Source organism: Myxocyprinus asiaticus, chromosome 20, assembly GCF_019703515.2.
Source record: "Myxocyprinus asiaticus isolate MX2 ecotype Aquarium Trade chromosome 20, UBuf_Myxa_2, whole genome shotgun sequence".
In the NCBI taxonomy this organism is placed as follows: domain Eukaryota; kingdom Metazoa; phylum Chordata; class Actinopteri; order Cypriniformes; family Catostomidae; genus Myxocyprinus; species Myxocyprinus asiaticus.
The window spans coordinates 9250218-9267756 of NC_059363.1; the positions used below are offsets into that span (position 1 = coordinate 9250218).

Genomic DNA, 17539 nt, shown 5'->3' on the forward strand with positions numbered 1-17539 from the left:
TCAGTCAATCATTGTTTTGAGGAATGAAGGCTATACAATGCTTGAAATTGCCAAAAAACTGAAGATTTCATACAAAGGTGTACACTACAGTCTTCAAAGACAAAGGACAACTGGTTCTAACAAGGACAGAAAGAGATGAGAAAAGCCAGACGTACAACTAACAAGAGGATAAGTACATCAGAGTCTCTAGTTTGAGAAATAGACGCCTCAGCTGACAGCTTCATTGAATTCTACCCGCTCAACACCAGTTTCATGTACAACAGTAAAGAGAAGACTCAGGGTGCAGACCTTATTGGAAGAATTGCAGAGAAAAAGCCATTTTTGAAACAGAAAACAAAAAGAAAATGTTCGAGTGGGCAAAGAAACACAGACATTGGACAACAGATAATTGGAAAAGAGTGTTATGGATCTTAACCCCATTGAGCTTTTGTGGGATCAGCTAGACTGTAAGGTGTGTGAGAAGTGCCCGACAAGACAGCCACATCTATGGCAAATGCTACAGGAAGTGTGGGGTGAAATGTCACCTGAGTATCTGGACAAACTGACAGCTAGAATGCCAAGGATCTGCAAAGATGTCATTGCTGCACCTGGAGGATTTTTGGATGAGAACTCTTTGAAGTAGTTTAAGTTTAAGTTTTTCAAATTGTAATAGTAATTTTTCACATTATTAATGTCCTGACTATACATTGTGATCAGTTGAATGCCACTTTGGTGGATAAAAGTACCAATTTCTTTCCATAAGAGCAAAATCTGTACTTTATTCCAAACTTTTGGCCGCCAGTGTGTGTGTGTGTATATATATATATATATATATATATATATATATATATATACACACATTAGACTGCCTGTAACGTTTTTACCATACATTTTCAGTGAATTTCTGGCAACCACAGCTGGTAGTTGTTTTTTTTTTACTGTACATTTTATAGGATATATACAAGATAAGTCTAGAGACATTTTGACTCTATATGATGTGATTTGTAAAAAAAGATGTTGTATTAGCCTACTAGCAATTTGAGCATTAATGTTGCAATATACTGTCCTCATGTAATCGCATGCTATGTGTGAACAGAAAAGTAATGCAAATTCTTATCAATTCAGCATCATACTAATGTACACACATGAATAGGGCAACTGTAAGTCTGATCCTCTACAAAAATATTATAAGGCCAATATTTGCCGTCTCATCATTATCTGTCCATGTACAGCCATTAAAGAAAAACAGACTGTATTTCCACAATTTGTATCTTCCACTCAGTGTAATGATCCATGGCGAAGTCATGTGAACTAGTATATCAGCTTTCTGCAGGCATTTTTTGTGCTCTCAGCCACCCCATTTCCCGCAATGTTCATTCAATACCTGCTGTCTTCTTCCCTTTGGAGATGCATTATGGAGTTAACACACTGTCACAAGTGCTTCTTCTCTGCATCATTCATTATATGCATGATACAATAATTGGCCAAAAATGGAATTATTAAACATTACTGACCATTTGGAGGTCTCTTTTTATGTTTTATATATTACTAGTATACTTTATATACAGTGCAGACATTGGGAGATATAAGAACACGGCTCTGACTTGGACTCAATGGTTTCCATCTCAAATTTCTTGTTGGTTCCCATATCCTGCAGATATCTATTGAAATCTTAAAATCATTAGAAAAGATACTTTTTATTATTATTTTTTTGTTTGTTTAGACACTTGAGAAAATCAGTACGAGAAGGAAGAGAGACGAATTCCAGTAACTGATGCTACTGAGTCTGAGTATGCAGTTCACACAGCCTGTCAAGAGCATACTTAAAACAGGTATAGGTACAGGAGAAAAGAAAGAACTTGTTTTGGCTTATCTTTTTAAATGGTAATGCTGACAGACATCATTAATCTTGCCAGTCTTGTCTAACAAGATTACCAGAGTTTCCATGTTCAATGAAGCAAAAAAACAATACAAAAAACAGCCCATTATCTCCGCACAGAACCAGTTATTCATTATTCAGTGTAAACTGCTGAACATCTTTTCCCTTGACGGATACGGACGTCATTGCTACGCGCCTACTTTGCTGCGCCACGTCATATTCCACGCTCGCAGATGGGGTGAGCAGGGGGCGTTGCCCTTATTCCGACAAGCCCCGCCCTTAATTTGAGAAGCCGGTGGTTTAGCCGGTGGTTTAGCTGCACTAAGCACAACAAACTGTGATTGGTTAAAGGGCGGGACTTGTCGCAATACGAGTGGGACAAAAATAATAACGCAGAATAAGGAAGTGTTTATGTCATGCTGGAACATTGAAGCTTCCTATTACTGGATTCGAGTTACCAGGATCCATTCAAACGCTAGAATATTCTACATCCATATGTCTCCGTAAGTACATCACTGACTTAAATATAAATCGATATTATATGTGAATCTAAAGCAGGTTGATCGCGAGCTCTCTTGCCTTTTCATTGTACATATGGGAATGTATATACAGTATGTACAGTTAGGGAATTAAGAATAAGGAGGGAGTTGAGGTTGATTTGCTCCCCGGAGCAAAAAATAAAATAAATAAAAATAAATAAAAATGAATAAATAAATAAATAAATAAGTGGATCGAAAATTAGGGATATAAGTTCATTTCAAATATTAAAACTAATATCATCAAATCACTGACGTCTTAATACATTGAGTGGTGAACTTTACTGTATTTTTGGGGCTCTCATAAATGGCTTTGTGATTATCGATTAGATTACTCAATAATTGCAATATTGTGATTTAATTTTTTCACTCATTCATTTTTTTTTTTATTTAAACAGTGATAATCACAAACACTTTGGTTAGATTAACTGCATGTTAAACTGTATATACTGTATATATTACTTTGGATTTGTAGTGAACAGTTGCATACTTCACTATCACTGTCAATAATACACTCAGAATATCCGAGATCCAAATAAGATGTCTTAAATTGCTGCTGTGTCCTATACTTTATTTCATAGTCTCTCTGATTTTTTCATGGACAGACACCTGTCGCTAGACACAACTTTGACTTTGAATTGTAAATGTTTGGATCACCAAAGTCCAGATTGTTATCAGTCACACATTTATTGACGGAAATGCTTGATCCTTGATAAAGCTGTATGAATGAAGTATCACTGATAATTTGTATGACATTGTATTATTTCATTCTAGGGCCTCAGGAATGTTGCTTGATGAGACCCCACTGTTCGATCCATCTCTCCTCACAGAGCTGGACTGGAGTAGCAACACTGTCCACTTCTCACCCCCAATTTCCCCCTCTCTGCCTGGGGAGAGTCTGGTCCTTCGACCTCTCTGTACTGCTGACTTAGACAGAGGTACCAGTTAACTTTTCAGTTCTGTTCAGTGATGTGCACTCTGCCCACTCATGTTTAGTGTCTCCAAACATCATATTCAACATATGTTCATTGTTTTGCATTTTTAGGCTTCTATAAGGTCTTATCTCAGCTCACAGTAGCAGGGGATGTCACAGAGGAACAGTTTAAAGGTATCAGAAGCATACTGTAAATACTGCAGTGACAACCCGTTCACATATTGTGGTTTAAAAGGATTATTGTCAAATACAAATTAAATAGATAGCAAACGAAACTGTGATTTCATTGATTATTTCTTGATGATTTCGTGTTAAAGGGATAGTGACAATACCCAAAATGAAAATACTCTCATCATTTACTCACTCATATGCCATCACAGATGTGTATGACTTTCTTCTGCAGAACACAAACGAAGATTTTTAGAATAATATCTCAGCTCTGTAGGTCCATACAATGCAAGTGAATGGCGGGAAGACCTTTGAAGCTCCAAAAATCACATAAAGGCAGCATAAAAGTAATCCATAAGACTCCAGTGGTTAAATCTGGGTTCAGAAGCGAAATGATAGGTGTGAGTGAGAAACAGATAATTATTGAAGTCCTTTTATTACTATAAATTCTCCTCCCTGCCCAATAGGTGGCGATATGCACGAAGAATGCGTATTGCCAAAAAGACAAGAAGTGGAGATTTATTGTAAAAAAGGAATTACATTTTTATCTGTTTCTCTCCCACACTTATCATATTGCTAATGAAGAGATGGATTTAACCACTGGAGTCATATGGATTACTTTTATGCTTCATCTGCTTTTTGGAGCTTCAAAATTTTGGTTAATATTCACATGCATTCTTTAGATATTCATTGCTGAGATTTTTTTCAGTAGAAGAAAAAAAGTCATACACATCAGGGATGGCATGAGGGTGAGTAAATGATGAGAGAATTAGAATTTCTGGGTGAACTATCCCTTTAAACTTTAAGTGTACTTACATTTTTCAGCAAATTTTGAACATATGAAGAGAAGTGGAGACTATTATGTCATAGTGGTGGAAGACACAAATCTTGGACAAATTGTTGCCACAGCAACACTTATCATAGAACACAAATTCATCCACGCTTGTGCAAAGGTACTTGATTGTTAAAAAATGCTGTTTGCAATTCAGTTTCTTATGACTGAGTTCTATATAATCGAGGCTTTTTGTATTTGTCAGAGGGGGCGTGTGGAGGAAGTGGTTGTGAGTGATGTATGCAGAGGGAAGCAACTTGGAAAACTGTGAGTTTGGGTTTTGAACACGCATCTTCATTCGTTTATATGATGGAATCCATTTAAAGATGATATTCATTGACATCAGTGTCAGAATTAACTTTTACATTAAGGGGCAATATCTGCCTCCTGGATTTGATTTTTTTCAGGCATTTTTTTATGGAGGGCCAATTTACTCAAATTTAAGTAATGAAATAAATATTTTAATAAATCCTTAAATACAAAATTAAATTATAATGACAAACTATAAAATCACTAAATAATAATAAAAAATGTCTCTTGTATTTAATTTTAGCATTAGTTTGCATCCATTTACATTTTAGCATTATTTATAGTTTAATTTTTCATTTAAACAAGCTTTGTGTCTTTCCATTTTCAGGGTTACATTTATATGCATGTCACTCAACGACAATGGGTGTGGGTGGTAAAATCAAATGCAAGGGAAATGTATTGATATATTTAGCAATTTAATGATTCATTCAATCATTTTATAGTTTTTTTTTTTAACAGTTTCATTTTTAAAATCTTTAGTAATTTGGCCCTCCATATTTTTTTTAAACTTATAAAACAATCTATGTCTCATCCATTTATGTAAAATTCTTCAATTTAAAAAGACATGTTCAATAAAGTTACATTTATATGTCTGAATAAACTATTCCTCTGCAAAGCAATATAGTTAATTATCCTAATGATGGGCTGTTTGCAGCATAGCAACTTGGTGCATTTTTATGGAATTTGCAGGTTTGCATTTAGTCATTTTACAGCGGCTCATCCACTCAGAATTTAGAGATGGAACTGTTTGTTTTGTGATCCGATTTATTAGCAACACCTTAGTGGTAATTCGTTTTACTTTAATACTGTATTATATGGTTTCATTTTAGATTAAAGGGATAGTTCACCCAAAAATGAAAATTCTTTCATCATTTACTCACCCTCCTGGCATCCCAGATGTGTGTGACTTACTTTCTTCTGCTGAACACAAATGAAGATTTTTAGAAGAATATCTCAGATCTGTTGGTCTGTACAATGCAAATGAATGGTCGCCAGAACTTTGAATCTTCAAAAATCACATGAATGCAGCATAAAAGTAATCCATAAGTCTCCAGTGGTATAATTCATGTCTTCTGAAGCGATCTGATGGGTGTGGGTGAGAAACACATCAATATTTAAGTATTTTTTTACAATACATCTCCACCTTTGACCAGCCCTGACCAGTAGGTGGCAATATGCACAAAGAATGTGAATTGCCAAAATACAAAAGAAGAAGAATGTGGAAGTGAAAGTCAAGGTTTTATAGTAGAAAATGACTTAAAACGTATCAGTTTCTCACCCACACCTGTCATATCGCTTCAGAATACATGGATTAAACCACTGGAGACCTACTGATTACTTTTATGCTGATTTATGCGCATTTTTGAAGATTCAAAGATCTGACCACCATTCACTTGCATTGTATGGACCAACAGAGCTGAGATATTCTTCTAAAAATCTTCATTTGTGTTATGCATAAGACAAAAAGTCAAACACATTTGGTATGGCATGAGGGTGAGTAAATGACGAGAGATTTTCATTTTTGGGTGAACTATCGCTTTAAAAGTAAAAGTTTTAAAACTAGCAGTTTTGTTTTTGTTTTATAGGTTGGTATCAACATTGACTCTCCTCAGCAAAAAGTTGCAGTGCTACAAAGTAACGCTGGAGTGTGCACCGAAAAATGTGGAATTCTATAAGAAGTTTGGCTATTCTGCATCAGATGAGACCTACATGCAGTGCCGGTTCTTTGAACTGAACAGGACATAGAACATCATGGCTTAAAACTCTGAGCTGTTATGAGGTCCTTTCTGCGAGACACTTAAACCACATCCACACTTATCCATTTAAGTTTGAAGACTTTGTTTTCAGTTTTCTAACGTCATCGTTGTTTTCCAAAGTATGCGGCTATGATTTTGAAAGTCTGTTTTCCGTATAGGTAAATGCTATTCTAGTGTGGATGAGAGGTGTATATGTAGCTAAATGAATGCGTCTTCAAACGAAAACATATTAGTGTGGATGTGACCTTCGATCAGACTACTTCGAAGTTGCACCTTTTTGTTTTGGTCAGCAAAATATGCAGCCATAATATATTGTGGGATGAGCAGTATTTTAACTTAAGAACACAGAACAAAGTGGACTTTCATGAGTGTTATGTCTAAATGTCAGCAGTCAATGTCAAGCACTAAAAAAACTGAATAACTTTAAATAATGATAACATATGCCTCTTCCATCAAAATTGGCTAGAGAAACATAAGATTTGATCATATGTGTGGTCAACACTGTAAACCACAGAAAAAAACAAACACTGTGGCCTGTTGGAGAAGACAAACATTTTTACTTAAAGGGCTTACTTGAATACTTTCTAAAGTAAAGACTGAGAACAGAGATACCATTTCTGTTCAAGGGGATGTATTTTTTTTTTTTTTAAAGAGGGAAAGCAAACATTTCTCAGTATCTCAGAAACTGTTTTGAAATAGTTTTAAAAACTTGCCGTTTACAAAACTGCATGTTTAAGGCATTTTCCCCTCTTTTCTTAAGATTATGGTGTGGTTTGTGCATAATGTTCTTTTAAAATGTACCAAACCTCCAATCACATTTTGCATTATATTAGCAAGTTCTATGAAAGCTGTGTAGAATCTTTTGGAAGTTATTTCAAATCTCTTGCAGCTACTTTGCTTCAATGTAGAGAACAATAATAGACACGGTTTATTTATTATAATGCACTTTTCTGGCTCTAGTCTTAGCCACTGGTGGTAATTATATTGAATCAATAGTTATGAGCAAAACCGAGATGAAGGCAAATAATTGTAAAATATTTCCTAATGCAATGAAAGCATACCTTTGTACAAATGCATTTATTTTTATACCTTCATTGATAGAAGTTAGACAAATAAGGTGCATCCACATGCTTTTCCTGTGTGGCTCTCTTATCTGTCAATCAGCAACTAAATATGTGGCAGTGATGTTTTTTCTTCTTTTATAACGTATGCATTGAAAATCACTGAATGACAAGTGGGTGAATGGGTTAAAATGTAACATGAAAAATAAATGAAAATGGCAAGTTCACACTGTATTTCAATGAATTTGCTTTGACTGTTAAATCAAGTAAGTAGCCATCTTTTATTGAACAGTGGGATGTTAATTCTATGGCAAACATATCTTTAACTCGGTCTTAATTCATTCCCTCAAAGACTGATTCATCCTACCATGTCATTTCCACAGCAGTGACAGTCACATTCCTTTGATCCCCCCTCCCACCCCAACCCAATCTGTCCAACAAAGTAACAGTTCAAGTTCAAGTATCAAAAGTGCATTATTGCAATACTGTCCCGCTGCAAATGCAAAATGCTTTAAATACTATAAAACTGCAAAAATGTCAGTGCATACAGCTCAAAAAAAAAAAAAAAAAATCCCCAGCTCCAAGGGTCACTAAGAGCAGTCCCTCCCAACCCCTGTACAAATATTACAATTTTTAATCCCAATAAAAATGTAAAAAGAAAAGTCCACTGCAGTTAAGCACTATTTTAGTAAAGCTTATGCGTTTTGCGCTGCTGTAACTTGCATACTCCCGAAGTCCTCGTCCTCTTCTAGTGTTCGTTTTAGGCTTCCTGTAAGAGAGAAAAGAAACCTGCAACATCATGCACAGTATGTATGACCCTAGCTTTATAAAACTGCCTTAAACTACAAATTTACAAATCACAGATCTTGTTCTTATAGCACAATCATCCCAATAATTTCATCATCAAAGTGTACATTTACTTATTTAGCAGATGCTTTGCATAAACTGTAAATATGAGTCACCTTCAAATCCATAGAAATGCTAATAAGTAGAAACTCTCAATAAATGGGCAGTATGGCCAAACAAAAATACACTTTTACCTGGCATCCCAGCTTGGATGGAGAAAGACCTGCCCAACTGAATGGGTGACATCATCTTGATGGTTAGCTTGGCAAGATATATTGCTTCATATTCCTTGATGAAAACAGAGAGAACACCCATTTATTAGTATGTGTGGAAAAAGCTATGCTATAGCACTTAAGTTAATAACACTGTATTAAATATTAATGCTGAAGTTTCTTTTAAAACCTTACCTGTAGCTGATGAACAAAACCTACATTGGGGTTAATGCAAAATCGTCTCTCCTGTACATGACTAAAGGCATCCCTGTGATCAAATAATATCAGATATGATCAGCTCCACAACAATATTAATTCTACGTAGTTGAATTTCCTTTCAAAATCATGCATATTAATACTTTTTGCCATTATTGACTATACTATTACCTGTATTTCACTCCAAATGTCTCCATAAGGTAAGCAATAACTAAGGCAACACTGGGGGAAAAAAAGATGCCACTTTACATTATACATTAGAGTATATTATAAAAAAGAAAAGAAAAAAAAGGCTTGATTCGTTTTAATGTACCTTCGTGATATCCCTGCATTTCCGTGAACAAGTACCTTTCCTGCAACACAAAAATGTTTAAATGACAATTAAATTTCATTGGATTTCTGTTCACAGAAATGATAAATATCTAGATGGCAACATGCAGTCCAGTACTACACACAATCGATTTACAGAAATATTCATTACCCCCTGTCTCTAAACAGCCATCAATAAATTCTTTAGTCTAAAGAGAGATAAAAGAGAGGAAAACACATTAATATTTAATGAGACACAAAAATAAAACGGCAAATAAAAAAATATTCATGTTGTATAATTTATCAAGAAATGCCATCTTACCATTGGGAAATATCTAATTATATTCTCCACAGGGCTATCTGCTATATCTAAAACAAGATACCTATAAACAATGAAATCATTTAATTTTGATGTGTGAAATAGCGGACATTTATAGTGAAGCATGACTCACATATACACATAGGACAAAGGACAACCAGAAATATAAATACCTAAATTTATGGGGAAAGTTTGGCTTTATGAAGTTGGCCTCAATGTCTTGTCTGACACACACAATGTGAGTTATCCCCTGCTTCTCCAGCATTGAGAGCTGAAATAAAGTGAGGATTTATCAGATCCAAACATAAGACCAGACCATGCTGATCTCGATGAATCAGAACAACTCAATTCTATGTTACCTTGCTCTTCATAGCAGCTGAATAGGGACCAAGAAATAAGCCTGGGAGGATTTCCTGAAATCAAAGCATCATACATTGCATTATGGGAATTGTTAAACAGAATGTGATTTTAAAATATGGCTAATAACATGTCAAGTACATGATACGGTAACAACATAAAGCCGACAACAGTAAGGATAAAACTTGGATACAGAAATACAGAGTATTGATTATGTGCAATGTATAGTAATGAATAATAAAGTGTGCACGGTGCCATACTAGGTCAGTACTTATGACAATGTGTACATTATAAATATACAAACTACAATCATGTGCAAAGTGTTTCTTCATTTTCACCCACCTGCATCTCTCTTCTCATTGGATATGCCCAGTCCTACAGAAATAATGGGATCACAAATGATCAGATTTTGCAAGCAGGCCTAGTATAGTACTGCCAATATTACTTACAAATTAGACAGCACACCACACTATATTCACCAACAGTGGCCTAATATAGGGAGTAAAAATCTTTATTGTCATCATCAGTCTATCTACCTATGATGAAGACCACTCACTGTACCACAAAACAATAAGAGCCAGATTCGTTCTGAGTCTGACTAGGATCACATAACGAACATTTGCTGTGAAATATAGCAATGTTTACACTGTGCTTTTGTTGCACACCGGCACTGGATTGCAAATGCTAACTGCTCACCGGCTACAGCAACAGGGTAGTTTTACGATCTGATAAGAGTAGCAACAAAAACAATAGTATTTATGAACCCACTGCTTTTAAACGTATAGATTCTATGGTGTCTGATCAAGAAGTAGTTAGCATTGGGCTAATGTCTTTAAACCATACCAGCTGCTCTTCTTTGGCGGCTGGAAGGGACGGGAATTGGAGTTTATTCCCTTCGTCCATGCTGCGATATATTCCAGCTTTCAAACCGTTCGCGTCCCCTTTGATGGATAGAATACAAAGACGAATTAAGTGCACATAAAGTGGAGTTTGTGGAGGAGATCCGCACTCATGCGCGCCATGCTGTTGCCCTCCACCCAGAACAGTCATGTGACGAGTCAGCGCCATACGTCATTTAGGTATGGCACGCCGTTTGATTATATATATTTTATATATATATATATATATATATATATATATATATATATATATATATATATATATATATATATATATATATATATACATTTATCTTTACACGTAAGGTGTACAGACGACATAACGTATGTACGCGTAACTGCGTCTAAACACGCAATTTCGTGTACAGGCGTCCATATTTTGGCCAATGGCGAGCTAGAAAACTTGAACATTTGCATAAAATTAATTAAACATATAGCAGCGCCCTAAACACCTACAAAACCATGTGTAATTCATGAATAATGCATGTTAAATCGACGTGTCATCCCACGAAGTGCTACGTCATCGAGTTTTCCAGCATACGTCATAGATGTGCGAGGTCACGTGATGAAGACGCTGTATTACGACCAGAAGGAAAGCAGAATTTCAGAATAACAGCTTGGCACTGTTAACATGGCATTGGCAGCTTTCTCAACAGCTGCAAAACACAAGAATCCTCTCAGGTGCAAGACATGTCATATGGGACAGGACACAGTTTAATCAATAACTTATAGATGATTTATAAGGTTTGATAGGTTTTTTTTGTGTACTGTTAATCTCACAATGGTACAAATCAACTTCATAGAACATTGATCCTGTTTACGTTGATCAAATTTATGTTTTAACAATCACAATATATTTATTTATTTATTTATTGATCCCCTTTTCTCCCAATTTGGAACGCCCAATTTCCCACTACTTAGTAGGTCCTCGTGGTGGCGCGGTTACTAACCTCAATCCGGGTGGCGGAGGACATGTTTCAGTTGCCTCCGCTTCTGAGATAATCAATCCACGAATCTTATCACGTGGCTCGTTGTGCATGACACCGTGGAGACTCCCAGCATGTGGAGGCTCATGCTACTCTTCGCGATCCACGCACAACTTATCACGCACCGCATTGAGAGAGAGAACCACTAATCGCAACCACGAGGAGTTTACCCCATGAGACTCTATCCTCCCTAGCAACCGGGCCAATTTGGTTGCTTAGGAGACCTGGCTGGATTCACTCAGCACGCCCTGGATTTGAACTCGCAACTCCAGGGGTGGTAGTCAGCGTCAGTACTCCCTGAGATACCCAGGCCCCTAACAATCACAATGTTAAAATTATAACCCATTATACATAAATGATTCAAAGTGGAATTAGTAGACCATCCGGGCTACTTTGGAACCCTTTTCTAAATATACTACCATTTGAGACATACTAATTCTTATCTCATACTATTTAGGGTGGATAGGTTGCACATTGAGACAGAGCGCTAATCTTATATTTCTTAAAAAGTATAAAGTTTATTAAAATAGATAGCACACCTGAGCTTGAAATTATCTACAAAAAGTTAGAATGGAGTCCGTACTTTAAAAGTCAGGGTGGAAATAATTTCAGAATTTTACTACTTAGCGGCCGTTCAGACAGAACATATTCTTGCACAAAAAAAAAAAAAAGCTAGACACAATGAATAAAACAGACGCAGGTGTCTCAAGAGATGCGTTTTTAATGTTGAAGTTGTTTTTAACCTGACACGTGTTTAAAAAAACGCAGTGCTCCGCGGGGGCCTGGGTAGCTCAGTGGTAAAATACGCTGGCTACCACCCCTGGAGTTCGCTAGTTTGAATCCCAGGGCGTGCTGAATGACTCCAGCCAGGTCTCCTGAGCAACCAAATTGGCCCAGTTGCTAGGGAGGGTAGAGTCACATGGGTAAATTTCTCATGGTCGCTATAATGTGGTTCGTTCTCAGTGGGGTGCTCAACAAGCCACGTGATAAGATGCGCAGGTTAACGGTCTCAGATGCAGAGGCAACTGGGATTCGTCCTCCGCCACCCGGACTGAGGCAAATCACTACACGACCACAAGGACTTAAAAGCACATTGGGATTTAGGCGTTCCAAATTGGGAGAAAAAAAACAAAACACAGTGCTCCGGCCTGAGATGCTGAATAACAGCAAGATGTGGCACAACAGTCAAAAATATCCATTTAGCACATGTCTACAAAGAAAAACAATAAAGCTTTTCAGCAGCCATGGCTTCAATTTGTAGGCAAAACTGGAAAGCATATTCACCATGGGTTCCCTGGGGAATTTCCTATGTTTTTTGTTTGTTTGGGTTTTTAATGAGTAAAATAAGAATACTTGGACATTTTGTTCTACAAAATAAATTACCTCAAATGTAAATTTTGAAGCCGTTGTGTTTTAAAAAAATATATGTTGCTAAATAGTTGCTAAATAAGGACTACAAATAGCACAAGCTCTTACGTGGCTGACGAAACAGAGGACCATTGTGGCCCTTATCTAGCAACTTGTTGGCAACATACTTTGTTTTTTAAACAACAAAATGAGCAGGGGTGGAAAGATTACTGAAAAATAATACTCAAGTAAAAGTACTGTTACTTCTTAAAAAATGTAGTTTGAGTAGAGTAAAAGTACCTGTCCTAAAAACTACTCAAGTAAGAGTAAAAGAGTAGCTCATTTAAAAGTACTTATGAGTAGTGAGTAGTGAGATTTACTGTTGCACATAAAACATGTTCAAAACAATGCAAGGAATGCAAAAAACAAAACAAAAAAAAAACACTAAAAAAGCAGGGTCACTTGGCGCGTCATGTCCCGCACAATAGAGGCGGTAGAGCAGTTGTTTGGTACAGGGACCACATCGGGCTTTAAAGGAATAATTCACACAAAAATGAAAATTCTCTCAACATTTAGTCACCCTTATGCCATCCCGGATGTGTATGACTTTCTTTCTTCAGCAGAACACAAATTAAGATTTTAAGAAAAATATCTCAGCTCTTTTGGTTCATACAATGCAGGTGAATGGGTGCCAACATTTTGAAGCTCCAAAAATCACATAAATCAGCATAAAAGTAGCCTAATCCACGTGACTCCAGTGGTTAAATCAGTGTCTTCAGAAGAGATATGATAGGTTGGGTGAGAAACAGATCAATATTTAATTCCTTTTTTACTATAAATTCTCCTCCCTGCTCAGTCAATCTTCACTTTAAATTTCACTTTCTTCTTCTTTTGTTTTTGGTGATTCACATTCTTCATGCATATCACCATCTAATGGGCAGGGAGAAGAATTTCTAGCAAAAATGTTCTTAAATATTGATCTGTTTCTAACCCACACCTATCATATCACTTCAGAAGTCATGGATATCATATGGATTACTTTTGTCCTGCCGTTATGTGCTTTTTGGAGCGTCAACATTTTGGCATCCATTCACTTGTATTGTATGTACAGAGCTGAAATATTCTTCTGAAAATCTTAATTTGTGTTCTGAAGAAAGAGAGTCGTACACCTCTGGGATGGCATGAGGGTGAATAAAGAGAAATCTTCATTTTTGAGCGAACTATTTATTTAAGTAGCACATGGGGGGGCCACACTGTACTCCTTTTGAGATATAATGTCCCGCATTGATTTAGTTCTTGTATCTTTTAAGCCCAGCAATAGTTGTATTCTCATTCTAATGCATGATGCACAATTTTCTGAAGTTTGTGAATGGTGGAATATTCTGTCTGAAATAATGCTCTACATCAGGCATTAGTAAAAACTTGATAAAGGCTAAGCATAATTATAAAATATTTTATCATCTCTACTTTCCAGGTAATTTATTATACAAATTAACACACTCTCTACATCAGGGGTCAGTATTTTATATATATATATAAAAAACGAACAATATTATTAAAAAATATTATTATTAAATTTGTCACTGTTTTATTCTATTACATTAATACTTTTAAAGTTACTCAAGTTATTCAGCCAAAAGTAGTGAGTGGTTTTCTCGTTTCCTTGTTATTGTTGTTTGATTAATAGCCTTTTTATGACACAGCCTACTAGACAGTGCTCATTTCGGTCACGTGCACACTTCAAGTCTGACATTTTGATGCAAATACGCTTTTTGTCCCACTGTTTACGTTCACTTTAGACCAAATCGACTGCATTTACATTAATGCCTCACCAAGACGGGCATTGGCGGAATTATCAAGTGTATTTGACCATTTAGGCGTGTACCCGCATTAGCGTTCTCGGAGCAAACGCGCATGTAAAGCGCACAAATATAAGCCACCTGTCAATCAAACAGCACGCAGCTACATACGTCAGGAAATAAAAAGTCAATCTTTTATATTTCATCTAGATCAACCAACCAGTGTTTGTCTTGCTATCACGATCGATGTAATGAACACACCTGGTCTAGATGTAGAACATAGGCTAAGTATAGAAAATTAATCAAAAGTTTATCTTCAATATCGAGGACATCTCTCTTTTTTTTTTCTCAGATAAACATCAAGTTTGTTTTATTGCCCAGCCCTTTTGATAACATTGCCTTAATCTCTCACACTAACCCAATAATCTCAGTGATAGATAGTTAAATTACAGGCTACATTATAGACACACAGAATCTAGTAAACAGAAATATTACATTTACCTCGATATGTTTCTTCAAATTAGAGGCAGGATTAATGCTGATATCTGGCTTGAGCAAGTTAAACTCACATGACACAATCAAGCAATTGGCCTTTTTCACTGCGAAAAGCCCTTTCAGGTGCGGCCGTGTTGTTCAAGTGCTGAACTGTGCTTGAGGCATTCTCCAAATCCATAACAGTTGGCGTCGATCTGCAGCTGCCGTTCAAGTTTTTTACATGTGATTTGATTTGATGGGAGTCAGGAGACTCTCCCTAGCCAATCATGTTGATAGATACAAATAAAATCAGGACAGGGAAGTAGCGAACACAGACGGTGGGAAAATAGCGTACAGTTACAGCACTTAAAATGTACTCAAGTAAAAGTATACAATTTTAAAAATACTTAAAAAAAGTTAAATTCCTGGGAAAAACTACTTAATTACAGTTACGTGAGTATTTGTAATTCGTTACTTTACACCCCTGAAAACAAGTACCTTCGTAATATTTACCACATACATTATTTCACTCATAAATATAAAACTGCCACTATAAAAAGCCCATAGGAAAATCACGAGGGAACAAATGGCTCGAAAATGATAATGACGGGTTTTTGGACTAAGACCTGAACAGCAAACAACACAAACGACGTGTTCGGTGTGAACGGCCCCTTAGAGTTGGAACGAACCCTAACCAGAATTCTTGAGTAATATTAAAGGTGCTGTAAGCGACTTTAGCATTCTGAAGCTTTCACGTGACTGAGCCTTTGAATTAGCCACGCCCCCTCATTCCAAAACCCCGCCCTCCAAAGATCATTTTGAGACCAAAACCGAGCAAAAGAGCAGCGTTGTTTGTTCCTGTGGCTGTCAAATTCACCGGTGACTCAATAACGGCAGTTTTTTGTTTGCTGTTTTCAAAGTCTACAGCTGTTACAGAGACCGGTGAGATATCGCAGGACACTAATTAATATCTTTAAGGGTGTAGGAACATTTTCTGCATACTTTTCCATAAAAAAAATAGCTTACAGCTCCTTTAAGATTAGAGAACCTCCCATTGTCTTACATTGATTGAATGATCAGCAATCAAAATTTACGATACAACTGTGATGTCATCAATCTATTTACCTACTGAATTCTGATTTGTCTTCTTTCTTACCTTTATTTATCCATCGATATCACGTATTACTATCAATGTCTCTATATCTCCCTTGCTCTATCTGGGTTTATATTGTAAATTGTAACTATTGTAACTAATTTACAAGTAGGAAAATTCAAAAAGTGAGGTCCAGCTCACAGGTCTTTGTAAAACTTGGTGCCATTTACTTTTTGAAAACCACATTGAAACACTGAAGCAATTAAGTGTCATTTTTAGTTTATATTTTTGTTACTTTTAACTAGTTTCAGTCCCTTTTTCCTAGTCTTATCGATCCTCCATGGGTGTGGATGAGTCTGTTCGGACACTGTCTGGGCTCTCGGCTCGATACACCAAGTAATTCAGTCCTTCATTGCTGAGCACAGGAGAAAGTCCAGTATCCAGATCTTCATCTTCATCCACGCTTATGAATACTTCCTCTTCTGCAGAAACCAGAAACTAGTTACCATGTAGTTACAAAAGATACATTTCTTTAAGTACAATCCACAAACTAGGTTTACTAGTGTCACAAACCTATGATTAGAGTAAATTAATCAGGGACATAACATTTTGTTTTTGTTCTATAGGAAGAAAGCAAATATCTTAATACTATTGAGAAATATATTGAGAATGTATATATATATATTAAAAAAAAATTCTACGATGAAAAAAAGCAAATTCTACGATGCATTTTCTTACCTTCTTCCTGGTAGGCTTGGTTTACATGACCTGTTGCCCCATTCTGACTCGCTGTTTTATCAGCTTCATAATCTTTAAATTTGCTCAGAGTTTCCTGAAGGTACTGGAAGCTTGGTCTCTCACTTGGTTCCTTTTTCCAACAGTCCATCATCAGATTATACCTATATAAGCAGAAATAATATGGAAGCAATAGCAGGAAAGTTCATCTTTGATTTTTACCACATTCATTTAATTATCATAGCTTTCACATGTTTTCACATTCACTACATTTTAAAAATGTATTTGTGGAAATCATTTACACTTACAATCTCTGAGGACACCCTGCTGGTGAAGGCAGTCGTTCACCTGTACTAATATGGTGTAATACTTCATGGTTGGTGTATGTGGGATATGGTTGCTTTCCTAATGTCATAATCTCCCACAGCAGCACACCAAATGCCCTGGCAATATGCAGGTGTGTTAGTTTAATTGGTGAGATATGCACAGTAA

General features: G+C 36.3%; 3 protein-coding genes across 4 annotated transcripts in view; 1 reads left to right on the forward strand and 2 right to left on the reverse strand.

Annotated features, from left to right (window-relative positions):
* The first annotated feature begins 2216 nt into the window (after positions 1-2216).
* LOC127411203 (glucosamine 6-phosphate N-acetyltransferase-like) lies at positions 2217-7682 on the forward strand. Its single transcript, XM_051646598.1, has 6 exons — positions 2217-2361; positions 3169-3332; positions 3440-3502; positions 4322-4449; positions 4534-4595; positions 6224-7682. The coding sequence occupies exons 1-6, from the start codon at positions 2270-2272 to the stop codon at positions 6381-6383; spliced, it is 669 nt and encodes a 222-aa protein (XP_051502558.1). The 5' UTR covers positions 2217-2269; the 3' UTR covers positions 6384-7682.
* Positions 7683-7827: 145 nt separating this feature from the next.
* On the reverse strand, positions 7828-10776 carry LOC127411199 (serine/threonine/tyrosine-interacting protein A-like). Its single transcript, XM_051646596.1, has 11 exons — positions 10558-10776; positions 10057-10089; positions 9717-9770; positions 9531-9628; positions 9361-9421; positions 9211-9247; positions 9043-9082; positions 8901-8951; positions 8709-8781; positions 8496-8589; positions 7828-8224 (listed from the first exon to the last, which is right to left on the reverse strand). The coding sequence occupies exons 1-11, from the start codon at positions 10762-10764 to the stop codon at positions 8151-8153; spliced, it is 822 nt and encodes a 273-aa protein (XP_051502556.1). The 5' UTR covers positions 10765-10776; the 3' UTR covers positions 7828-8150.
* Positions 10777-14079: 3303 nt separating this feature from the next.
* The window catches only part of ros1 (c-ros oncogene 1, receptor tyrosine kinase), a 31061-nt gene continuing 27601 nt past the window's right edge, over positions 14080-17539 (reverse strand). The window contains exons 26-28 of one of the 2 annotated variants that reach the window (XM_051646564.1): positions 17356-17490; positions 17051-17211; positions 14080-16794 (exon numbers count right to left, since the gene is read on the reverse strand). In XM_051646564.1, the coding sequence (XP_051502524.1) occupies positions 16640-16794; positions 17051-17211; positions 17356-17490 (451 nt within the window). In that variant the 3' untranslated portion in view covers positions 14080-16639. The remainder of the gene's footprint in view (positions 16795-17050; positions 17212-17355; positions 17491-17539) is intronic. The other variant, XM_051646565.1, reaches the window with a different exon arrangement.

Coding starts and splice junctions, on each gene's coding strand:
- LOC127411203 (XM_051646598.1), top strand. CDS start 2,270: ATGTCATGCTGGAACATTGAAGCTTCCTATTACTGGATTCGAGTTACC. Junction 2,362..3,168: donor TTCTACATCCATATGTCTCC/GTAAGTACATCA, acceptor ATTTCATTCTAG/GGCCTCAGGAATGTTGCTTG. Junction 3,333..3,439: donor TACTGCTGACTTAGACAGAG/GTACCAGTTAAC, acceptor TTGCATTTTTAG/GCTTCTATAAGGTCTTATCT.
- LOC127411199 (XM_051646596.1), bottom strand. CDS start 10,764: ATGACTGTTCTGGGTGGAGGGCAACAGCATGGCGCGCATGAGTGCGGA. Junction 9,771..10,056: donor CAATGAGAAGAGAGATGCAG/GTGGGTGAAAAT, acceptor CTTTGATTTCAG/GAAATCCTCCCAGGCTTATT. Junction 9,629..9,716: donor CAGCTGCTATGAAGAGCAAG/GTAACATAGAAT, acceptor ACTTTATTTCAG/CTCTCAATGCTGGAGAAGCA.